This window comes from Rana temporaria, chromosome 1 (genome assembly GCF_905171775.1).
Source record: "Rana temporaria chromosome 1, aRanTem1.1, whole genome shotgun sequence".
Taxonomy (NCBI): domain Eukaryota; kingdom Metazoa; phylum Chordata; class Amphibia; order Anura; family Ranidae; genus Rana; species Rana temporaria.
The window spans coordinates 32,185,181-32,206,190 of NC_053489.1; the positions used below are offsets into that span (position 1 = coordinate 32,185,181).

Consider the following 21,010-nt stretch of genomic DNA (forward strand, 5'->3'; position numbering starts at 1 on the left):
GAAGGGGCAAACTGGCGGCTGTTTGACGGGGCAAACTGGCGGCTGTTTGACGGGGCAAACTGGCGGCTGTTTGACGGGGCAAACTGGCGGCTGTTTGACGGGGCAAACTGGCGGCTGTTTGACGGGGCAAACTGGCGGCTGTTTGACGGGGGAAACTGGCGGCTGTTTGACGGGGCAAACTGGCGGCTGTTTGATGGGGCAAAGTGTCGGCGTTTGATGGTCACAGTAAGGCTGCAATTTTTTTTTTCAGTTTGTTTGCGCCCCCCAAAAACTTTGAGCACCAGCCGCCACTAAACCTAACAGAAGGTCTAGTCCAGGGATCCTCAAACTATGGCCCTCCAGCTGTTGTAGAACTACACATCCCATGAGGCATTGTAACACACTGACATTCACAGACATGACTGGGCATGATGGGAATTGTAGTTCCTGAACAACTGGAGGGCCGTAGTTTGAAGACCCATGGTCTAGTCCTTCCTCACTCTATCCTAAACCACATAACAAATAATTGGCTTCAGATTTACTTGAAGATAGTTTAAAAAATAACCAGTGCTTTGTGGAGTTCTGCTTTAAGTGTTACCAGGCTAGCCATGTGCTGGATTCAGTCCCGAGTCCCTCTCTCCCATCCTCCTCCTAATAATTATTCTGCCAGGGCGTCCTTGAAGCATTGGCGGAGCCTCTATTGTGAATGCCGTCGTGCCCATATGTGCTAGATTGCAGCTTAGGATATAGTGCAGCCATAAAATCTGCAATCAAGAAGGGAAACGCTTGAGGAAGCAGCCAGTCGGTGCATGACAAATCTGTTTCATCGTATGCTTTGTTGACTGTTATTCCGCAGCGTGACAGCGCCCTGATTACTGCTCTCTTCCTGATACTTTTATTGCTTTTAATTTTCCAGCTCTGCAACATACAGTCTATTATTTTAGATTTAGCAGAATAAATGTGAGCAACTAGGCAGGGTAACCCATAGGCAACATTGTCTTATGACGGTATTTATCAGATATGAGATGAGTCACAGGAAAAACTATACATTGATGTTTCATTTCAGGATATGAACGTTGAACTCGGGGCAGTGTAGCGCTACCCCCGCAGGAGCCACTGGTTAGGATGGGTACCCTGTTCTTTGCCTCGACCTCCTTAAGAACTTCAGCCCCTCTGACACACTAGGTTGAGTGTATAAAACATGCAATATCAAAAAAACTTGGTACCCAATAGTACTACTAGATCAAAGAAACAGGTACTGAGCCGGTTAGTAAAGGAAAACTTAAAGGGGTTGTAAAGGTTCGTGTTTTTTCACCTTAATGCATCCTATGCATTAAGGTGAAAAAACACCTTGCAGTGTCCGCCCCCCCCCCCCCCCCCGAGCCCCCGTTATACCTACCTGAGTGGCGTGGGCGAGTCCCAGCCGTCCTTCTTACCACGGAGTCCCGGATTTAATTGCGGGCGCACTCCTGAGTTCTGTATTCGGCGTCCATAGCCGCTGACTACAGGACTCGGCCCCGGCGCCTGTGTCATTGGAGTTGATGGACAGCAGGGCGAGCCAATGGCTGCGCTGCTATCAATCTATTCAATAAAGAGCCGAGAAGAAGACCGAGCAAAGGAAAAGCACGTTGGCGACGCAGGACTTTCCAGGGCTCGGGTAAGTAAAACGGTGGGGCTTTAATCGTAAGATGTTTTTTCACCTTAACCACTTCCCGCCCTGTCAATAGACAATTGACGTCCAGCAGGATAACATGCCGGCGTGAGTAGAGGAGAGCCGATCGGCGGCTCTCCTGACAGGGGGGGGGGTTCGTGCTAATTGTTTATAAGAGCAGCCCCCCCTCGGATGCCCACACTGGACCACCAGGGAAGCCGCCAGGACCACCAGGGAAGGGGGCAACATGTGGCCATCGACATGTAAAAAAATAAGCACAATATATGCTAATCAGTGCCCACAAATGGGCACTGACTGGCAACATGGGCACTGACTGGCAAACATTTGTAAATAAACAAGTGATGCCCAGCAATTCCATTATCAGTGCCGTCTCTGTGTCCATCAGTGCCCACCTATCGGTGCCATCTGTGCCACCCATAAGTACCCATCAGTGCCGCCTATCGATCATTATTATCAGTGCCACCTCATCGGTGCCCATCAGTGCTGCCATATCAGTGCCCATAATTGAAGAAGAAAACATACTTATTTACAAAAAAAAATACAGAAAAAAGTAAAAACTTATTTTTTTTTCAACATTTTCGGTCTTTTTTTAGTTGTTGCGCAAAAAATAAAAATCACAGAGATGATCAAATACCACCAAAAGAAAGCTCTATTTGTGGGAACAAAATGATAAAAAAAATGTTTGGGTACAGTGTAGCATGACCGCGCAATTGTCATTCAAAGTGAGACAGCGCTGAAAGCTGAAAATTGGCTTGGGCAGGAAGGTGCGTAAGTGCCCAGTATGGAAGTGGTTAATGCATAGGATGCATTAAGGTGAAAACATGAACTTTTACAACCCCTTTAACTTCCTCTTTTACGTAAATTTCAAAATCAATTTACTGTTGGCTAAATCCCCCCCTGCCTTTTCTAATATGGCCCCTCACAGAGCATGGTGCCTCATTGGGACATCCATTATATCCCGCTGATAAGAATGGGTAAAGAGATCTTTTCCTGAGTTGTCGGAGAGCCGCGGCCAGCGGCGTGGTCTGATGGTAGCAGTAGATATTTTTGCTACTTCTCAGGATATGACACACTTACCAGGAGATTGTCCATCTTGTTGGAATAACGAGCCTTTCAATCTGCAGGGGGGCGCTCATTATCTCCTCCTAGGAAACAGAAAGATTACAATTATGTGGAGTGATGCTTGAATTAGGGAGCATTGCTGCCTCCCACAGGGGAGCTTTTGGCCACTCTTAGTTATCCTCAAATCTGACATTTAGTCCCACAGCGAATGTAACTGTCAGGTGTACGTATGCTAAGCGCCATTCAGGAGACGAGTCGTGTTATTCTAGAGATGGGAAGGAGGAGGGTGTCACATGGCGGACACTCCACAGGGAGGAATTGGTGGTGAAAGGCCTGTGTGTGGATTATTAGATCCGCTGAATGCAGGATTCCAGATAAGCATCAGAAATTGTAAACAGGTAACAAGTGAGAGAGTTGTGCGTTTTTATATCCAGGGCCACCGTTCAAAATCACTGGGGCCTTTACAGCCTTTGGCCCGGATTCAGATAGAGATACAACGGCGTATCTCCTGATACGCCGGCGTATCTCTGAGTTCCGTCCGTCGTATCTATGCGCCTGATTCATAGAATCATGTTCCGCATAGATCTCCCTAAGATCCGACAGGCTGCAATTCCAGGCCGGCCGCTAGGTGGCGTTTCGTTTTTTTTTACGCGACGAATATGCAAATGAGGATTTCCGCCGATTCAGAAACGAACGACCGCCCGGCGCATTTTTTTTTTTACGTCGTTTGCGTTCAGCTTTTTCCGGCGGATAGTTACCCCTGCTATATGCGGCGTATCCTATGTTAACCACTTAAGGACCGGACCAATATGCTGCTAAATGACCCAAGGGGTTTTTACAATTCGGCACTGCGTCGCTTTAACAGACAATTGCGCGGTCGTGCGACGTGGCTCCCAAACAAAATTGGCGTCCTTTTTTTCCCCACAAATAGAGCTTTCTTTTGGTGGTATTTGATCACCTCTGCGGTTTTTATTTTTTGCGCTATAAACAAAAATAGAGCGACAATTTTGAAAAAAATTCAATATTTTTTACTTTTTGCTATAATAAATATCCCCCAAAAACATATATAAAAAACAATTTTTTCCTCAGTTTAGGCCGATACGTATTCTTCTACCTATTTTTGGTAAAAAAGATCGCAATAAGCGTTTATCGATTGGTTTGCGCAAAATTTATAGCGTTTACAAAATAGGGGATAGTTTTATTTTTTTTTTATTTTTTTTACTACTAATGGCGGCGATCAGCGATTTTTTTCGTAACTGCGACATTATGGCGGACACTTCAGACAATTTTGACACATTTTTGGGACCATTGTCCTTTTCACAGCAAAAAATGCATTTAAATTGCATTGTTTATTGTGAAAATGACAGTTGCAGTTTGGGAGTTAACCACAGGGGGCGCTGTATGAGTTAGGGTGCACCTAGTGTGTGTTTACAACTGTAGGGGGGTGTGGCTGTAGGACTGTAGGACTGACGTCATCGATCGAGTCTCCCTATAAAAGGGATCACTCGATCGATGCAGCCGCCACAGTGAAGCACGGGGAAGCCGTGTTTACATACGGCTCTCCCCGTTCTTCAGCTCTGGGGAGCGATCGCGAGGGGGCGGCTAGAAACGAATAGCCGCGCCGTCGTCCCGGATCGCTCCCCGCATGTAGCGGGGGGGGTCCCGATCGGACCCCCGACCCACGTCTAGGCAGGGACGTACAGGTATGCTAATGTGCCTATACGTGCCATTCTGCCGACGTATATGTACATGCGGCGGTCGGGAAGTGGTTAAGTATGGCTGTCGTTCCCGGGTTGAATTTTGATTTTTTTTACGTCGTTTGCGTAAGTCGTCCGCGAATACGGATGGACGTAATTTAGGTCCACGTCGAAACCAATGACGTCCTAGCGATGTCATTTGGAGCAATGCACGCTGGGAAATTTAGCAGACGGCGCATGCGCAGTTCGTTTGGCGCGGGGACGCGCCTGATTTAAATGTTACACACCCCCTAGCCGCGGAATTTGAATTCCGCCGGGGGATTTACGATCCGCCGGCGCAACTTTAGAGGCAAGTGCTTTCTGAATACAGCACTTGCCTCAAAAACTTGCGGCGGCGGATCGTAAAATATCAGATAGGTTACGCGGATCTAAAGATCCGCTAACCTATCTGAATCTAGCCCTTTGTGACCTCTCCCCTCCACCATTGAACACAGCAGCACTAAGGCAAGCCATACATGAGGCTATTATCTGTGGTTGCAGAAAACAGAATCACTCGATCATCCCATCACAGTCGGCGTTGATGGGGGAATGCCTATTGTGTTCTGCCGGTGGGGAGCCTTCTCTGCTGGCGGCTTTAATCACATACAAAAAAAATTGACAGGCTGATGAATCATCTTCAGTACAACCAGCCTGCCCATAGATGGATCTAATCTCAGCTAGTCCCTGATGGACCGCCTAAGTTTTGATCTATCTATGGCCAGCTTTACCATCAACATTCTGAACAGAGAGATTTGTTGTGATCTCCTCATTAGATACCAACCTGTTCCTCCGTACTGAGCTCTCGGTAGCCCTTGGTGCTCTTGATCCAGCTCCTCCTCACCTGTAATCAGTGGGTGTGAACAGGACTACCATTCCCAGACTATTGGCTATGACTAAGGCTACAGGCCGAAACACGTAAGCCCTGTTTTATGCTGTACCACACCTGGATAAATGTATTCATTGCGGAAGATCGAGCTGCCGGCTTTCTTTTATCCTTATTATCTACAATCGTCCTCCTTACATGCCAAACCCAGCCCCATGCTGACCCAATGCGGCCCACTACATGAATACTGCCTGTACCCCACTATCAGCAGTCTCGACTTAGAGGGGCTCCATTCTGGGCAAAAAAAAAATTAAAAGTCAGCAGCTACTGCGCATGTTCAAGCCGCACCGCCCTTTATGAATGGTCCCGCTGTCTTCTGGGACCAAAAATACTCACAGATCACCGCGGTGATGTTACCCAAAAGTGGGTACCTGTCGAAAACCCAGGTACCCGCTTTCCCTTTTGGGTGGAGCTCCGCTTTAAAGTCTAAATTAAGTCTCTACAGGGAGCAGAGCTGTGGGAGGGGCCCAGCAGGCTCCACTCGCTGCAGGGAGCAGAGCTGTGGGAGGGGCCCAGCAGGCTCCACTCGCTGCAGGGAGCAGAGCTGTGGGAGGGGCCCAGCAGGCTCCACTCGCTGCAGGGAGCAGAGCTGTGGGAGGGGCCCAGCAGGCTCCACTCGCTGCAGGGAGCAGAGCTGTGGGAGGGGCCCAGCAGGCTCCACTCGCTACAGGGAGCAGAGCTGTGGGAGGGGCCCAGCAGGCTCCACTCACTGCAGGGAGCAGAGCTGTGGGAGGGGCCCAGCAGGCTCCACTCGCTGCAGGGAGCAGAGCTGTGGGAGGGGCCCAGCAGGCTCCACTCGCTGCAGGGAGCAGAGCTGTGGAAGGGGCCCAGCAGGCTCCACTCGCTGCAGGGAGCAGAGCTGTGGGAGGGGCCCTGCAGGCTCCACTCGCTACAGGGAGCAGAGCTGTGGGAGGGGCCCAGCAGGCTCCACTCACTACAGGGAGCAGAGCTGTCGGAAGGGCCCAGCAGGCTCCACCCATTACAGGGAGCAGAGCTGTGGGAGGGGCCCGGCAGGCTCCACTCGCTACAGGAAGCAGAGCTGTGGGAGGGGCCCAGCAGGCTCCACTCGCTACAGGGAGCAGAGCTGTGGGAGGGGCCCAGCAGGCTCCACTCGCTACAGGGAGCAGAGCTGTGGGAGGGGCCCAGCAGCCTCCAAACACTACAGAGAGCAGAGCTGTGGGAGCGTCCCAGCAGGCTCCACCCGATACAGGGAGCAGAGCTGTGGGAGGGGCCCAGCAGGCTCCACCCACTACAGGCTTCTTGCAGAAAACTACAGGGGGTGGAGACAAGACCAGTCACCCTGCACAATGAGAGAGCACAGCAGTGACCGGTCTTTACTAGAGGAAGAAAGTCTCACGCGGGAATACTGCACAGATGTGGAGGAGAAATACAAAAAGCACACCAAGATTCAAGAAGAATACACATCTCTTGTATTTAGACAATATTTGCTTATTCCTGAGTTCAGCTATAAAGTGCATGCAATACATGTAGATTTCACTGTGTTTTATCCCTTTAAAGACCCTGCATGTGCAGAAAAATACCCAATCTGCCAAAAATGAAAAAAATTACTATTTAAAGGCACAATAAAGGTGAAATTATATCAATTATAATAAATATGGCGTTTATTACTCCATGGTGCATGCAGATACAGAGGTCAGTGAGCGCTTGTTTTAAAACATTGGTACTTCTTGTTAACCACTTGCTGACCGCCACATGCCTATTTACGTTGACAGAATGGCACGGGCAGGCAGATTGGCATACAGGTACATCCATTTGAATCTGTCGCCCAGCGGGTCCTGGAAGTCCCGCGATTGCTGTCGGCAAGAGCAGAACAGGGGAATGCCTTTGTAACCAAGACATTCCCCTATTATGCCTAGTGACATGTCACTGATGACCGTTACCTGTGATCGGGAACGGTCATCAGTGACGTGTCACGTGTAGCCACGCCCCCTAACAGTAAGAATCACTTCCATGGGAACACTTAACCCCTGCAGCACCACCTAGTGGTTAACCCCTTCACTGCTAGTGTCACTTTTACAGTAACCAGTGCATTTTTATAGCGCTGATCGCTGTAAAAATTACAAATGGTCCCAAAATGGTGTCAAAAGTGTCCAATGTGTCCGCCATAATGTCACAGTCACGATAAAAAATGCTGATCGCCGCCATAACTAGTAAAAAAAAATTATTAATAAAAATGCCATAAAACAGTCCCCTAGTTTAAAGACGCAAACCAATCAATAAACGCTTATTGCGATTTTTTTTTTTTTATCAAAAATATGTAGAGCAATATGTATCGGCCTAAACTGTGAAAAAAAAATATATATATATATATTTTTGGGGATATGTATCATAGCAAAAAGTAAAAAATATTGAATTTTTTTCCCCAAAATTTTCGCTCTTTTTTTGTTTATAGCGCAAAAAATAAAAACTGCAGAGGTGATCAAATACCACCAAAAGAAAGATCTATTTGTGGGGAAAAAAACGACGTCAATTTTGTTTGGGAACCACGTCGCACGACCGCGCAATTGTCAGTTAAAGCGACGCAGTGCCAAATCGCAAAAAGTGGCCCGGTCTTTAACCACCAAAATGGTCCGGGGCTGAAGCGGTTAACCACTGGAGTCCTGGGTGCCGTTCGAAAACTGGGGGCTACTGCAAGCCCCTGCCAGCATGTAGGCTGCAGGCTGTCAGTGGCAGCTGTTATCCAACACTAAGCACAGCAGATAAAACAATCCGCTCCTGGGCTTCTGATCTTGCTACACAATGCTCCATAGAAGGGCTTGTAGCAGATGAATAAACACAAGGCTTTCAAATTGTGTTTACATAAGTGACCTTGCGCCACTTCCTCCAAGTACAGGCAGAACTACTGAAGAATCCCCTACCTGCCCCTCTCTGCGCTGTTAGGAGGGTCTGTTGCTGCTCAGCTACATTAAGGGCCAGATCAGCTGCAGACACCTCTTGAAGGAGTGAAGTTTAAAATGTAAAATAATAAGATTTGTGTGTGTGTGTAATATATACCGTATTTATCGCGGTACAACGCGCTCCCGCGTATACCGCGCACCCCTAATGTTGCCCCTGAAATTCCTGTAAAAAAAAAAAGTTATATGATTTTATTACTTACAGTTTTGGTGTCTTCCCAGCGTCCATCATCCGGTCCGGCGTCCGTCTGAGGCCTCGATGGTGTCCTCCCGGCTTCTCCAGCGCGAGCCTCACGTCGAGTCCCCGCTTCCCGCGCTCAGTTCGAACGCCTCCGCCGACATATACCGAGTGCAGTACACTCGGGTACATTGGGCAAGGCTCGGCTTAGCTCGCGCTCACGCTCTGTGGCGTTTATGCGTGAGGACGAGCGAAGCCGAGCCTGGCCGAATGTACCCGAGTGTACTGCACTCGGTATATGTCGGCGCAGGATTTCAAACTGAGCGCGGGAAGCGGCTATCGGCGTATAGTGCGCGATATACGCTGATAAATACGGTATATATATATATATATATATATATATATATATACACATACATACATACATACATACATACAATGCCTTGAAAAAGCATTCATACCACTTGAAATTTTCCTCATGTTACAACCAAAAACATAAAGGTATTGTATGTGATAGACCAACACAAAGTGGCACATAACTGTGAAGTGGAAGGGACATGTTAAAAGGCTTTTTTTTACAAATAAATATCTGAAAAGCGTGGCATGCATTTGTATTGAGCCCCCTTTACTCTGTTACCCCTAACTAAAGTCTAGTGGAACCAATTGCCTTCAGAAGTCACCTAATTGGTAAATAGAGTTCACCTGTGTGTAATTTAATCTCAGTAAAATTACAACTGTTCTGTGAAGCCCTCAGAGGTTTGTTAGAGAACCATAGTGAACATAGTGAAGGCCAAAGAACACACCAGACAGGTCAGGGATAAAGTTGTGGAGAAGTTTGAAGCAGGGTTGGATTATAAAAAAATATCCCAAGCTTTGAACATCTCACGGAGCTCTGTTCAATCCATCATCCGAAAATGGAAAGAGTATGGCACAACTACAAACCTAACAACACAATGATAGACCCTTCATTTCTCTGTAAGTGGGCAAACTTACAAAATCTGCGATCAAATAATTATTTTTCCCCATTATACATACATTTCTGGCAACAAGTTATTTTAAAACCTATACTAATAAAATGATATATCAGGGTAATATCTTTTAAATGTTTATGGGGAAAAAAGAACATTGAGAAGACTTTAGACTTTTTATTTTGAATTTTCCATGACGTTGGTATTAATCTGATATCAGGACCTGCATGTCTAGGTAAATCCAGTGAAGGCTCCAGTAAGTGATGACCTTTACTTAGGGCTTAGAGTCAGTATCTATATTTCGCAGACGTGTTAATTTTCCATTTATTCTGGAAAGTACAAAGGTCTCACTTTTCGCAGTTCAGCAAAAGGTCCACCTCAGGGTCTTACAGATTACTCGCCGCCAACTGTCACACCAGTTCGTAATAAAGATAGGAGTCCTAATTCTGCCGGGTGTGGGGTTCAAGGATGGCACATAATTGTGAAGTGGAAGGAAAATGATAAATGATTTTTAAACATTTCTACAAATAAATATGTGAAAAGTGTGGTGTGCATTTGTATGGCGCCCCCCGGAGTCAATACTTTGTAGAACCTCCTTTCACTGCAATTACAGCTGCAAGTCTTTTTGGGGATGTCTCTACCGGATTTGCACATCTACAGAGTGAAATTTTTGCCCATTCTTCTTTGTAAAATATCTCAAGCTCTGTCAGATTGGATGGAGAGCGTCTGTGAACAGCAATTTTCAAGTCTTGCCACAGATTATCAATGTGATTTAGGTCTGGACTTTGACTGGGCCATTCTAACAAATGAATATGCTTTGATCTAAACCATTCCATTGTAGGTCTGGCTGTATGTTTAGGGTCGTTGTACTGCTGGAAGGTGAACCCCAGCCCCAGTCTCAAGTCTTTTGCATACTCTAAGGCCTCGTACACACGATAGGTTAACCAGAGGACAACGGTCTGATGGACCGTTTTCATCAGTCAAAACCGATCGTGTGTGGGCCCCATAGGTTATTTAACTATCGGTTAAAAAAAAGCCGAAACCAATCGTTAGTAGGCACAACCATCGGTTAAAAATCCACGCATGCTCAGAATCAAGTCGACGCATGCTTGAAAGCATTGAACTTCGTTCTTTTCAGCACGTTGTTGTGTTTTACGTCACCACGTTCTGACACGATCGTTTTTTTAACTAATGGTGTGTAGGCGCGACGGACCATCAGTCAGCTTCATCGGTTAACCAATTAAAACGGTCCATCAGACCGTTCTCATCCAAAGGACTGATAGTGTGTACGAGGCTTTATGCCGCGTACACACGATCGGATTTTCCGTTGGAAAAACGTTGGATGGTTTTGCCAACGGAATTCCACTCAAGCTTGGCTTGCATACACACGGTCACACAAAAGTTCTCTGAACTTTCGACCGTCAAGAACGCAGTGACGTACCACACTACGACGAGCCAAGAAAATTAAGTTCAATGCTTCCGAGCATGCGTCAAATTGTTTCCAAGCATGCGTCTGAATTTTGCACGTCGGAATTGCTATAGACGATCGGAATTTCCGATTGGAATTTTTTTCGTAGGTAAAATTGAGAACCAGCTCTCAATCTTTTATTGGCAGAAATTCCGACAGCAAAAGTCCAATGGAGCATACACATGTTTGGAGTTTTCGTTCAAAAGCTCACATCGGACTTTTGCTGTTGGAAAATCCGATCGTGTGTATGGGGTATAACAGGTTTTCTTCTAAGATTGCCCTGTATTTGTCTCTATCCATCTTCCCATCAACTCTCACCAGCTTCCCTGTCCCTGCTGAAGAAAAGCATCCCCACAGCATGATGCTGCCACCACCATGTTTCACAGTGGGGATGGTGTGTTTAGGGTGATGTGTTAGTTTACCATCACATATAGGTAGATTCACAAAGAGTTAGGCCGGCTTATCAGTAGATAAGCCGACCTAACTCAGAATCTACGCCGACTTATATTTAAGCGTATGCTCAAACAGAGATACACTTAAACATATCTAAGATACGACGGCTTGCGCCGTCCTATCTTACATTGCAATATTTTGGATGGCCGCTAGGTGGCGCTTCCATTGCGGTCGGCGTAGAATATGTAAATGAGTTGATACGCCGATTCAAGAACGTACGCCCGGCCGCCGCAGTAGATTTACGCCATTTCCATAAGGCATTATCAGGCCTAAAGTTATTCCATCTATTAGGTGGAATAGCAATGTTAAAGTATGGCCGCCGCGAGATTCGAAATGTTTACGTTGTTTGCGTAAGTCGTCCGCGAATAGCGATTTACGTCGTTTACGTCCGCGTCTAAATGAATAGGCCCGTGCGGCGTACTTAGCCGCAATGCACACTGGGAAATGTAGGCGCCCGGCACATGCGCAGTAACAAAAAAACGTATGGTCAAGCCTGATTAACATTAAACACGCCCCCCTTCCACACATTTGAATTCGGCACCCTTACGCCCGCCCGCTTTAGGCTACGCCACCGTATATTAGCAGGCAAGTACATTGAGAATCATGTACTTGCCTAGCTAACTTACGGCGGCGTAGTCTAAACAGGCTAATCTACGCCGCCGCAAGTTTGCACCAATGTACCTGAATCTACCTAATAGAGTTTTGCTTTTAGGCCAGAAAGTTCAATTTTGGTCTCATCTGACCAGAGCACATTCTTCCACATGTTTGCTGTGTCCCCCACATGGCTTCACGCAAACTACAAATGGGACTTCTTATGTCTTACTTTCAACGATGGCTTTCTTCTTTGCCACTCTTCCATAAAAGGCAGATTTGTGGAGAGACGACTAATAGTTGTCCTGTGGACAGATTCTCCCTCCTGAGCTGTGGATCTCTGCAGCTCCTCCAGAGTTACCATGGTCCTCTTGGCTGCTTCTCTGATGAATGCTCTCCTTGCCCGGCCGGTCAGTTTAGATGGACGGCCATGTCTTGGTAGGTTTGCAGTTGTGCCATACTCTTTCCATTTTTGGATGATGGATTAAACTGTGCTCGGTGTTCAAAGCTTGGGATGTTTTTTTTATAACCTAACCCTGCTTTAAACTTTATCCCTGATCTGTCCGGTGTGTTCCTCTGCCTTCTTGATGCTGTTTGTTCACGAAGGTTCTCTAACAAACCTCTGAGGGCTTCACAGAACAGCTGTATTTATTTATTCTGAGATTAAATTACACACAGGTGAACTTTATTTACTAATTAGGTGACTTCCGAAGGCAATTGGTTCCACTAGATTTTAGTTAGGGGTATCAGAGTAAAGGGGGCTGTATACAAATGTACGTCACACTTTTCACATATTTATTTGTGAAAAATGTAGAAAACCATTTATTATTTTCCTTCCACTTTACAATTATGTGCCACTTTGTGTTGGTCTATCACATAAAATCCCAATAAAATACATTTACGTTTTTGATTGCAACATAGTTACATAGTAGATGAGATTGAAAAAGACACAAGTCCACCCTATGTGTGTGACTATATGTCAGTATTACATTGTATATCCCTGTATGTTGTGGACATTCAGATGCTTATCTAATAGTTTTTTTGAAACTATCGATGCCCCCCGCTGAGACCACCGCCTGTGGAAGTGAATTCCACATCCTTGCTGCTCTTACAGTAAAGATCCCTCTACGCAGTCTAAGGTTAAACCTCTTTTCTTCTAATCTAAATGAGTGGTCACGTGTCTTATTAACCACTTAAGACCCGGACCAAAATGCAGGTAAAGGACCAGGCCCCTTTTTGCGATTCGGCACTGCGTCGCTTTAACTGACAATTGCGCGGTCGTGCGACGTGGCTCCCAAACAAAATTGGCGTCCTTTTTTTCCCACAATCAGAGCTTTCTTTTGGTGGTATTTGATCACCTCTGTGGTTTTTATTTTTTGCGCTATAAACAAAAATAGAGCGACAATTTTGAAAAATATGCAATATTTTTTCCTTTTTGCTATATTAAATATCCCCCCAAAAAAAATGTTTTCCTCAGTTTTGGCCGATTCATATTCTTCTACATATTTTTGGTAAAAAAAATCGCAATAAGCGTTTATTGATTGGTTTGCGCAAAATTTATAGCGTTTACAAAATAGGGGATAGTTTTATTGCATTTTTATTTTTTTATTTTTTTACTACTAATGGCGGCGATCAGCGATTTTTTTCGTGACTGCGACATTATGGCGGACACTTCGGACAATTTTGACACATTTTTGGGACCATTGTCATTTTCACAGCAAAAAATGCATTGTTTACTGTGAAAATGACAATTGCAGTTTGGGAGTTATACACAAGGGGGCGCTGATGGGGTTATGTGTGACCTCATCTGTGTTTCTAACTGTAGGGGGGTGTGGCTGTAGGTGTGACATAATCGATTGTGTTTCCCTATATAAGGGAACACACGATCGATGACGGCGCCACAGTGAAGAACGGGGAAGCTGTGTTTACACGCGCGAGGCTCCAGCGGCGATCGGTTCCGCGAGTCCCGCGGTTATGGAGCTTCGGACCGGGTGCGTGCCGCGGGCGCGCGGCCACGACCCACGGCTGGGCATTATACAATCACGTACAGGTATGTGATTGTGCCCAGCCGTGCCATTCTGCCGAAGTATATCGGCGTTGGGCGCTCCTTAAGTGGTTAAACATCTTTTCTTCTAATCTAAATGAGAGGCCACGTGTCTTATTAAACTCCCTTCCACGGAAAAGTTTTATGCCTATTGTGGGGTCACCATATGGTATTTGTAACTTAACCACTTAACCACCAGGCACGTAAACCCCCTTAATAACCAGACCAATTTTCAGCTTTCGGTGCTCTCACAATTTGAATGACAATAACTCGGTCATACAACATTGTACCCAAATTAAAATTTCGTCCTTTTTTTCACACAAATAGAGCTTTCTTTTGATGGTATTTAATCACAGTTGGCTTTTTTATTTTTTGCACTATAAGAGAAAAAAGACTGAAAATTCTTTTAAAAAAAAAAATGAATTTTTCTTGTTTCTGTTATAAAATTTAGCAAATTTAGTATTTTTTCTTCATTCTTTTGCATAATGTGAAAGATGAAGTTACGCCGAGTAAATAGATACCCAACATGTCACCCTTCAAAATTGCACACGCTCGTGGAATGGCGCCAAACTTTGCTACTTAAAAATCTCCATAGGCGACGTTGCTGGGTATTGTGGGGTATTGCAGAGTAGTGTGGGGTATTGCAGAGTAGTGTGGGGTATTGCAGAGTAGCGTGGGGTATTGCAGAGTAGCGTGGGGGTATTGCAGAGTAGCGTGGGGGTATTGCAGAGTAGCGTGGGGGTATTGCAGAGTAGCGTGGGGGTATTGCAGAGTAGCGTGGGGGTATTGCAGAGTAGCGTGGGGGTATTGCAGAGTAGCGTGGGGGTATTGCAGAGTAGCGTGGGGGTATTGCAGAGTAGCGTGGGGGTATTGCAGAGTAGCGTGGGGGTATTGCAGAGTAGCGTGGGGGTATTGCAGAGTAGCGTGGGGGTATTGCAGAGTAGCGTGGGGGTATTGCAGAGTAGCGTGGGGGTATTGCAGAGTAGCGTGGGGGTATTGCAGAGTAGCGTGGGGGTATTGCAGAGTAGCGTGGGGGTATTGCAGAGTAGCGTGGGGCATTGCAGAGTAGCGTGGGGCATTGCAGAGTAGCGTGGGGTATTGTGGGGTATTGCAGAGTAGTGCGGGGTATTGCAGAGTAGTGCGGGGTATTGCAGAGTAGTGCGGGGTATTGCAGAGTAGTGCGGGGTATTGCGGGGCATTGCAGAGTAGTGCGGGGCATTGCAGAGTAGTGCGGGGCATTGCAGAGTAGTGCGGGGCATTGCAGAGTAGTGCGGGGCATTGCAGAGTAGTGCGGGGCATTGCAGAGTAGTGCGGGGCATTGCAGAGTAGTGCGGGGCATTGCAGAGTATTGCACAGTATGGGTATGGAGCAGAGTATTGTTAGTATGGGGCAGGGATGGCTGAGCAGGGATGGATGGATGGCTGGATCTGTGACTGCATTTGTCACAGATCCAGCCCACAGCACTCGTGCTGCATCCGCTCTCTCCCCCCCCTCTCCTCTCACACTGTACCGTTCGGTACAGAGAGGGGAGGGAGGAACCGGCGTCATCACATGACGCCGGTTTGTTTACAAGTGATCGCTCCGTCATTGGACGGAGCGATCACATGGTAAACCGCCGCCATCACGGACATTCCCGTGTGCGCGATTTTGGGAGGACGTCCATTGACGTCCTCCCAGAGTTAAGGAACCGCCTTGTAGACGTCTTTCGTCTATAGGGCGGTGATTAAGTGGTTAAAATCATGACAAAATGTTGAAAATGTCAAGGGGTATGAATACTTTTTCGAGGCACTGTATAGAAGTGTAATGGTCGGGAATGCGTGAACATTTGACCATATAGCGTCGCTTTATTCAGCTTCCACCCAACTGACCGAAGCAGATTTGTGTTTTGTCATTACGATGTAATCTTCTCCGGAGCAGAGACGGGATGGCTCAGCGGCGGCGGCGGCGCTCTATAAATTAGTAAAATAATGAATGTTGTGTAATAATACTAAAAGCTATAAAAATGCTGTGACATTTCATAATTAATCCTTATGTGTTGTTATGATAAACTATAACCAGCAGTAGATTATAAAATACAATTTCCAGCCAGTGGATAAATCACACCTTAAATGAGATTCACAGCCGCCTCCCTTAAAAAGGTCAATAAATGAATTTCCCCCCAAGGCTTGTTTAAAGTTTTTACCATGAGAATTGAAGTCGTTTGAAGCGTATTTATGTATGTAATGGCTTCTCATTCCCCGTCTCTTCACAGTACTGGAGAAGATAGATGGAGCCGGTGTCTCTCTCTACGACGAGGAGAAACAAGGAAGGAAAATGAACAGAATATCCGTGAAAAGAGCGCAGCCCAGCAGATGAAGAAACGGCGATAAAGCATAAAAACGGATTGGACGGCGGCGGTCATGTGACCGGCTTTACTTCAGAAGGCGCCCAATGTGGATAAAGCTTACAGTGACTTGCTAAGGTTTAATAATGCGACTTGAGCTGTTTGTTTTTCTCAGCAGTGTCCCTATATAGAGCTACACCAGCCAGTCACTGGGCTCATTTTCTGCCAACTGTGATAGAGCGTATTTACAGGAAGGGGAGTCGTGACCGATGGACATTGCAGCCATTAGAGCCAATTGGCAGACACAGAAGCCGACCAATAGCGTGTGAGAAGAGGAAAATGCTCTGGTCTCAGGTTACATGCTGCCAGTTCATTCTGTAATTGACGCCATTAGGTTGAAGATCTGTTTCTGATGTAGATTATATGTATATTCTCACCCACCTTGGTTGTTATATGAAGACTTGTCAATTAAAGAAAATCACAAATTAAAGTATTCTTTGGCTGTACATTAATCCAACCTACTGTCATTTCATGTGATCACTAAAGCTGCTTTCACATTGGGCAGTGGAGGTGCGGTGACGGTATAGCCGCGCTATTTGTAGCGCCGATATACCGTCGTATTTACCGCGATATTCGGGCACTAGTGGTGCGGTATTAACCCCCGCTAGCGGCCGAAAAAGGGTTAATACCGCCCGCAATGCGCCTCTGCAGAGGCGCATTGCGGGCGGTATTGCCGCGGTTTCCCTTTGATTTCAATGGGAAGGCGCGGTATAGGAGCGGTAAACACCCCGCTCCTATACCGCTCCAAAGATGCGGCTAGCAGGACTTTTGGAGCGGTCCTGCTACCGCACCGCTTCAGTGTGAAAGCCTTCGGGCTTTCACATTAAAGCCTGCAGGGAATGATTTTTTCATGCGGTATAGCAGCGATATTTTTAGCGCTGTGCCGCATGAAAAATGCCTCAATGTGAAAGGGGCCTTACTGTAAAGCTGGCCATACACCGTTCGATAAGCCCGATTGTTCGACTTTAGAAACGTTTAGCATATTTCAATTCTCGAAATGCAACGTTTTATACCAAAAGAAAGATCCGTCATTTGGGATTTTTGGGAACATTAGTAGGGAAATAAACCATAAATAGTTTGAAAGACTATACAGCGCGTTTACATTGGTCGTTGAGCTACAAAGAAATTACCATTTATGTCGCTAAAAGCAGTGCTTTAACTGGGCCGGAACGCGGCGGTACTCAGTACCGCCACTTACAAAAATGGCCCTGGAGAGTACCAGCACCTCTCCGTGCGCCCAGTAAGTGGGTTTCACGTACCGGAACGCAGCCCCAGGCCAGGAATATGATGATCAGTGGCGGAACTACCGCCATAGCGACCCACGCGGGCGCTATGGGGCCCGCAGCCGAGTGGGGCCCGCTGATGGGGAGGCAGATCGGTGCGCTTTGACAGTTACAGAACCAATGCTGTGTATCTCTCCCTCCTGTCGGCATCATTTCTGTAACTGTCACAGCGCACCGATCTGCCTCCCTGTTCTAGCCACATGTGATCCTCCTATAGGTGCCTGGTCTCCCCCCAGCGCTGCCTGCTTTCCTCTCCCTAAAAGCTGGGGGACACTGTGAGAGCGGGGGAGGGCTTTCCTGTCTTAATGCACAGGCACTTCTGTGAACTGCCCAGGGGTCCTAGGTGCATGGGGGGCCTTTGAAGTTTCCTCCCAGCAGGTTCGGGCAGCAGTGGTAACAGGTCTCCTCACGCTGGCTTTACAGGACAGTTCTGGCTGTGTCTGCAATGCTCTCTCTCTCTCCCTGGCATCTTCCTCCCTTCCTCAGCCACTATCTGGCCGGCCGTCCTGCTCCTCCCTGTCGTCCTCACACAGATCCATTCATCTTTGCCTGTCACACTGCTCCTCTCAGATGGTTGTTATCTCTCCCCCTCCCTTCCCTGACTTTTCCCTGCAGACACTTTACCTTCACACATATGTGTGTGTGTCCCAGGATCTACAAACATTACAAATGTCTGGAACAGTGGTGGCTGGTGCTCAAAATTGGGGGGGGGGGGGGCGCAAATTGTGTCATCAATTGTCACCACTGTGCCATCAAACAGCAACTGTGCCATCAATTGTCACCACTGTGCCATGCCATCAAACGCAGCTACTGTGCCATCAAACGCAGCCACTGTGCCATCAATTGTCACCACTGTGCCATGCCATCAAACGCAGTCACTGTTCCATCAATTGTCACCACTGTGCCATGCCATCAAATGCAGCCACTGTGCCCCTCAATTGTTGCCACTGTGCCCTTTAATTGTCACCATTGTGCCCTTTAATTGTCACCACTGTGCCCCATGATGCCACTGTGCCCATTGTCACCACTGTGCCCCATGATGCCACTGTGCCCATTGTCACCACTGTGCCCCATGATGCCACTGTGCCCCATGATGCCACTGTGCCCATTGTCACCACTGTGCCCCATGATGCCACGCCACTGTGCCCATTGTCACCACTGTGCCCCATGATGCCACTGTGCCCATTGTCACCACTGTGCCCCATGATGCCACTGTGCCCATTGTCACCACTGTGCCCCATGATGCCACTGTGCCCATTGTCACCACTGTGCCCCATGATGCCACTGTGCCAATTGTCACCACTGTGCCCCATGATGCCACTGTGCCCATTGTCGCCCCTTTCCCTGTAAAAAGCACTTACCTGAATTTAGCATTTATGTTCAGTAGCTCTTTCTACAGTAGCTCTTTTTCAGGGTACTTTCTAAGGGTATTTTCATGTTCAGTATTGGGGGGGGGGGGAGCACCGGCGCCTAATAGAGTACCGGCACCTCTTTTGGCCCACTTAAAGCACTGGCTAAAAGAGAAGTATGGAGTGCGTTTTTTTTTTTGTTTTGTTTTTTAATCATTACCTAGATGGATTTAGCATCGGTCCCCCACCGGGTCTAACACTGAGAATCGAGCGATCAACATTGCAGATCGCTCGGTTCTCAGGGCTCTGCCCCACTCATTGAAGCACTGGGCTGTGAAGGGGCGGAGAAGCCAGGTCAGGCTCTCTGCTCCCCCCCCCCAAACAAACACACACTCACTGGAGCGCTGGGCTGTGGAGGGATGGGAGCAGCCAGGTCAGGCTCTCTGCTCTGCCGCCCCCCCCCACACACACACTCACTGGAGCGCTGGCCTGTGGAGGGGTGGGAGCAGCCAACTCGGGCTCTCTGCTCTGACCCCCCCCCTACTCTCACTGGAGCGCTGGCCTGTGGAGGGGTGGGAGCAGTCAGCTCGGGCTCTCTGCTTTGACCCCCCACGCTTACTGGAGCACTGGGCTGTGGAGGGGTGGGAGCCGCAAGCTCAGGCTTTCTGCTCTGCCCCCCTCCACACACACTCACTGGAGCGCTGGCCTGTGGAGGGGTGGGAGCCGCCAGCTCAGGCTCTCTGTCTCTCTCCTGTCTAGTCTCCCAGTTTCTGCCGCTGAAAAACATCCCCACAGCTTGATGCTGCCACCACCATGCTTCACTGTAGGGATGGTATTGGCCAGGTGATGAGTGGTGCCTTGTTTCCTCCAGACATGATGCTTGCCATTGAGGCCAAAAAGTTCAATCTTTGTTTCATCAGACCAGAGAATTTTGTTTCTCGTGGTGTGAGAGTCCTTCAGGTGCCTTTTTGGCAAACTCCAGATGGACTGTCATGTGCCTTTTACTGAGCAGTGCCTTCTGTCTGGCCACCTTACCATACAGGCCTGATTGGTGGAGTGCTGCAGAGAGGGTTGTTCTTCAGGAAGGTTCTCCTTTCTCCACAGAAAAACACCGGAGCTCTGTCAGAGTGACTATCGGGTTCTTGGTCATCTCCCTGACTAAGGCCCTTCTCCCCCAATCGCGTCCCACTCTAGGAAGAGTCCTGATGGTTCCAAACTTCCATTTACGGATGACGAAGGCCACTGTGCTCGTGGGGACCTTCAATGCTGTAGACATTTTTCTGTACCCTTCCCCAGATCTGTGCCTCCATACAATCCTGTCACGGAGGTCTACAGACAATTCCTTGGCCTTCATGGCTTGGTTTGTGCTCTGACATGCACTGTTAACTGTGTGACCATATATAGACAGGCGTGTGCCTTTCCAAATCATGTCCAATCAACTGAGTTTACCACAGGTGGACTTCAATCAAGTTGTAGAAACATCTCCAGGATGATCAGTGGAAACAGGATGAGCTCAATATTGAGTGTCACGGAAAAGGCTGTGAATACTTATGTACATGGGATTTTTATTTTAAATATATGTGCAAAGATTTCAAACCAACTTCTTTCACGTCATGATGGGGTATTGTTTCTGTAATTTTGAGGAAAATAATGAATTTAATCCATTTTGGAATAAGGCTGTAACAAAACGTGGAAAAAGTGAAGCACTGTGAATACTTTCTGGATATAATGTATATACTCAGAGATAAAGCAGGGCCCTCTCCCTCCTCCGATAACGGCAATCCACTGCAGAGACCACCATTATCGGAAACCTGACCGCCGCCTGAAGACGAGGATACTAGGGTTATGGCAGCTGCCATAACAGAGATATCCTTCTTCAAAGTGCCGACTTATATAGTCGTACGGCGGTGCGGAAGTGGTTAAAACAACTTACTGCGCTGAGTGCGCACTCCCAGCACGGTAGCTGGTGGGGATCGGTAGGCTCCTGATGTGATTGTAGACTTTCTGATCATGTGACTGCTGTTACAGCCAATCATATTGGTCACA

At 47.4% G+C, this 21,010-nt stretch overlaps 1 protein-coding gene across 2 annotated transcripts in view; it reads left to right on the forward strand.

Annotated features, from left to right (window-relative positions):
• Nucleotides 1-16,762, forward strand: part of PIK3C3 (phosphatidylinositol 3-kinase catalytic subunit type 3) — a 259,170-nt gene extending 242,408 nt beyond the window's left edge. For both annotated transcript variants that reach the window (XM_040336115.1, XM_040336125.1), the window contains one exon: nucleotides 16,201-16,762. In XM_040336115.1, the coding sequence (XP_040192049.1) occupies nucleotides 16,201-16,215 (15 nt within the window). In that variant the 3' untranslated portion in view covers nucleotides 16,216-16,762. The remainder of the gene's footprint in view (nucleotides 1-16,200) is intronic.
• Nucleotides 16,763-21,010: the final 4,248 nt, after the last annotated feature.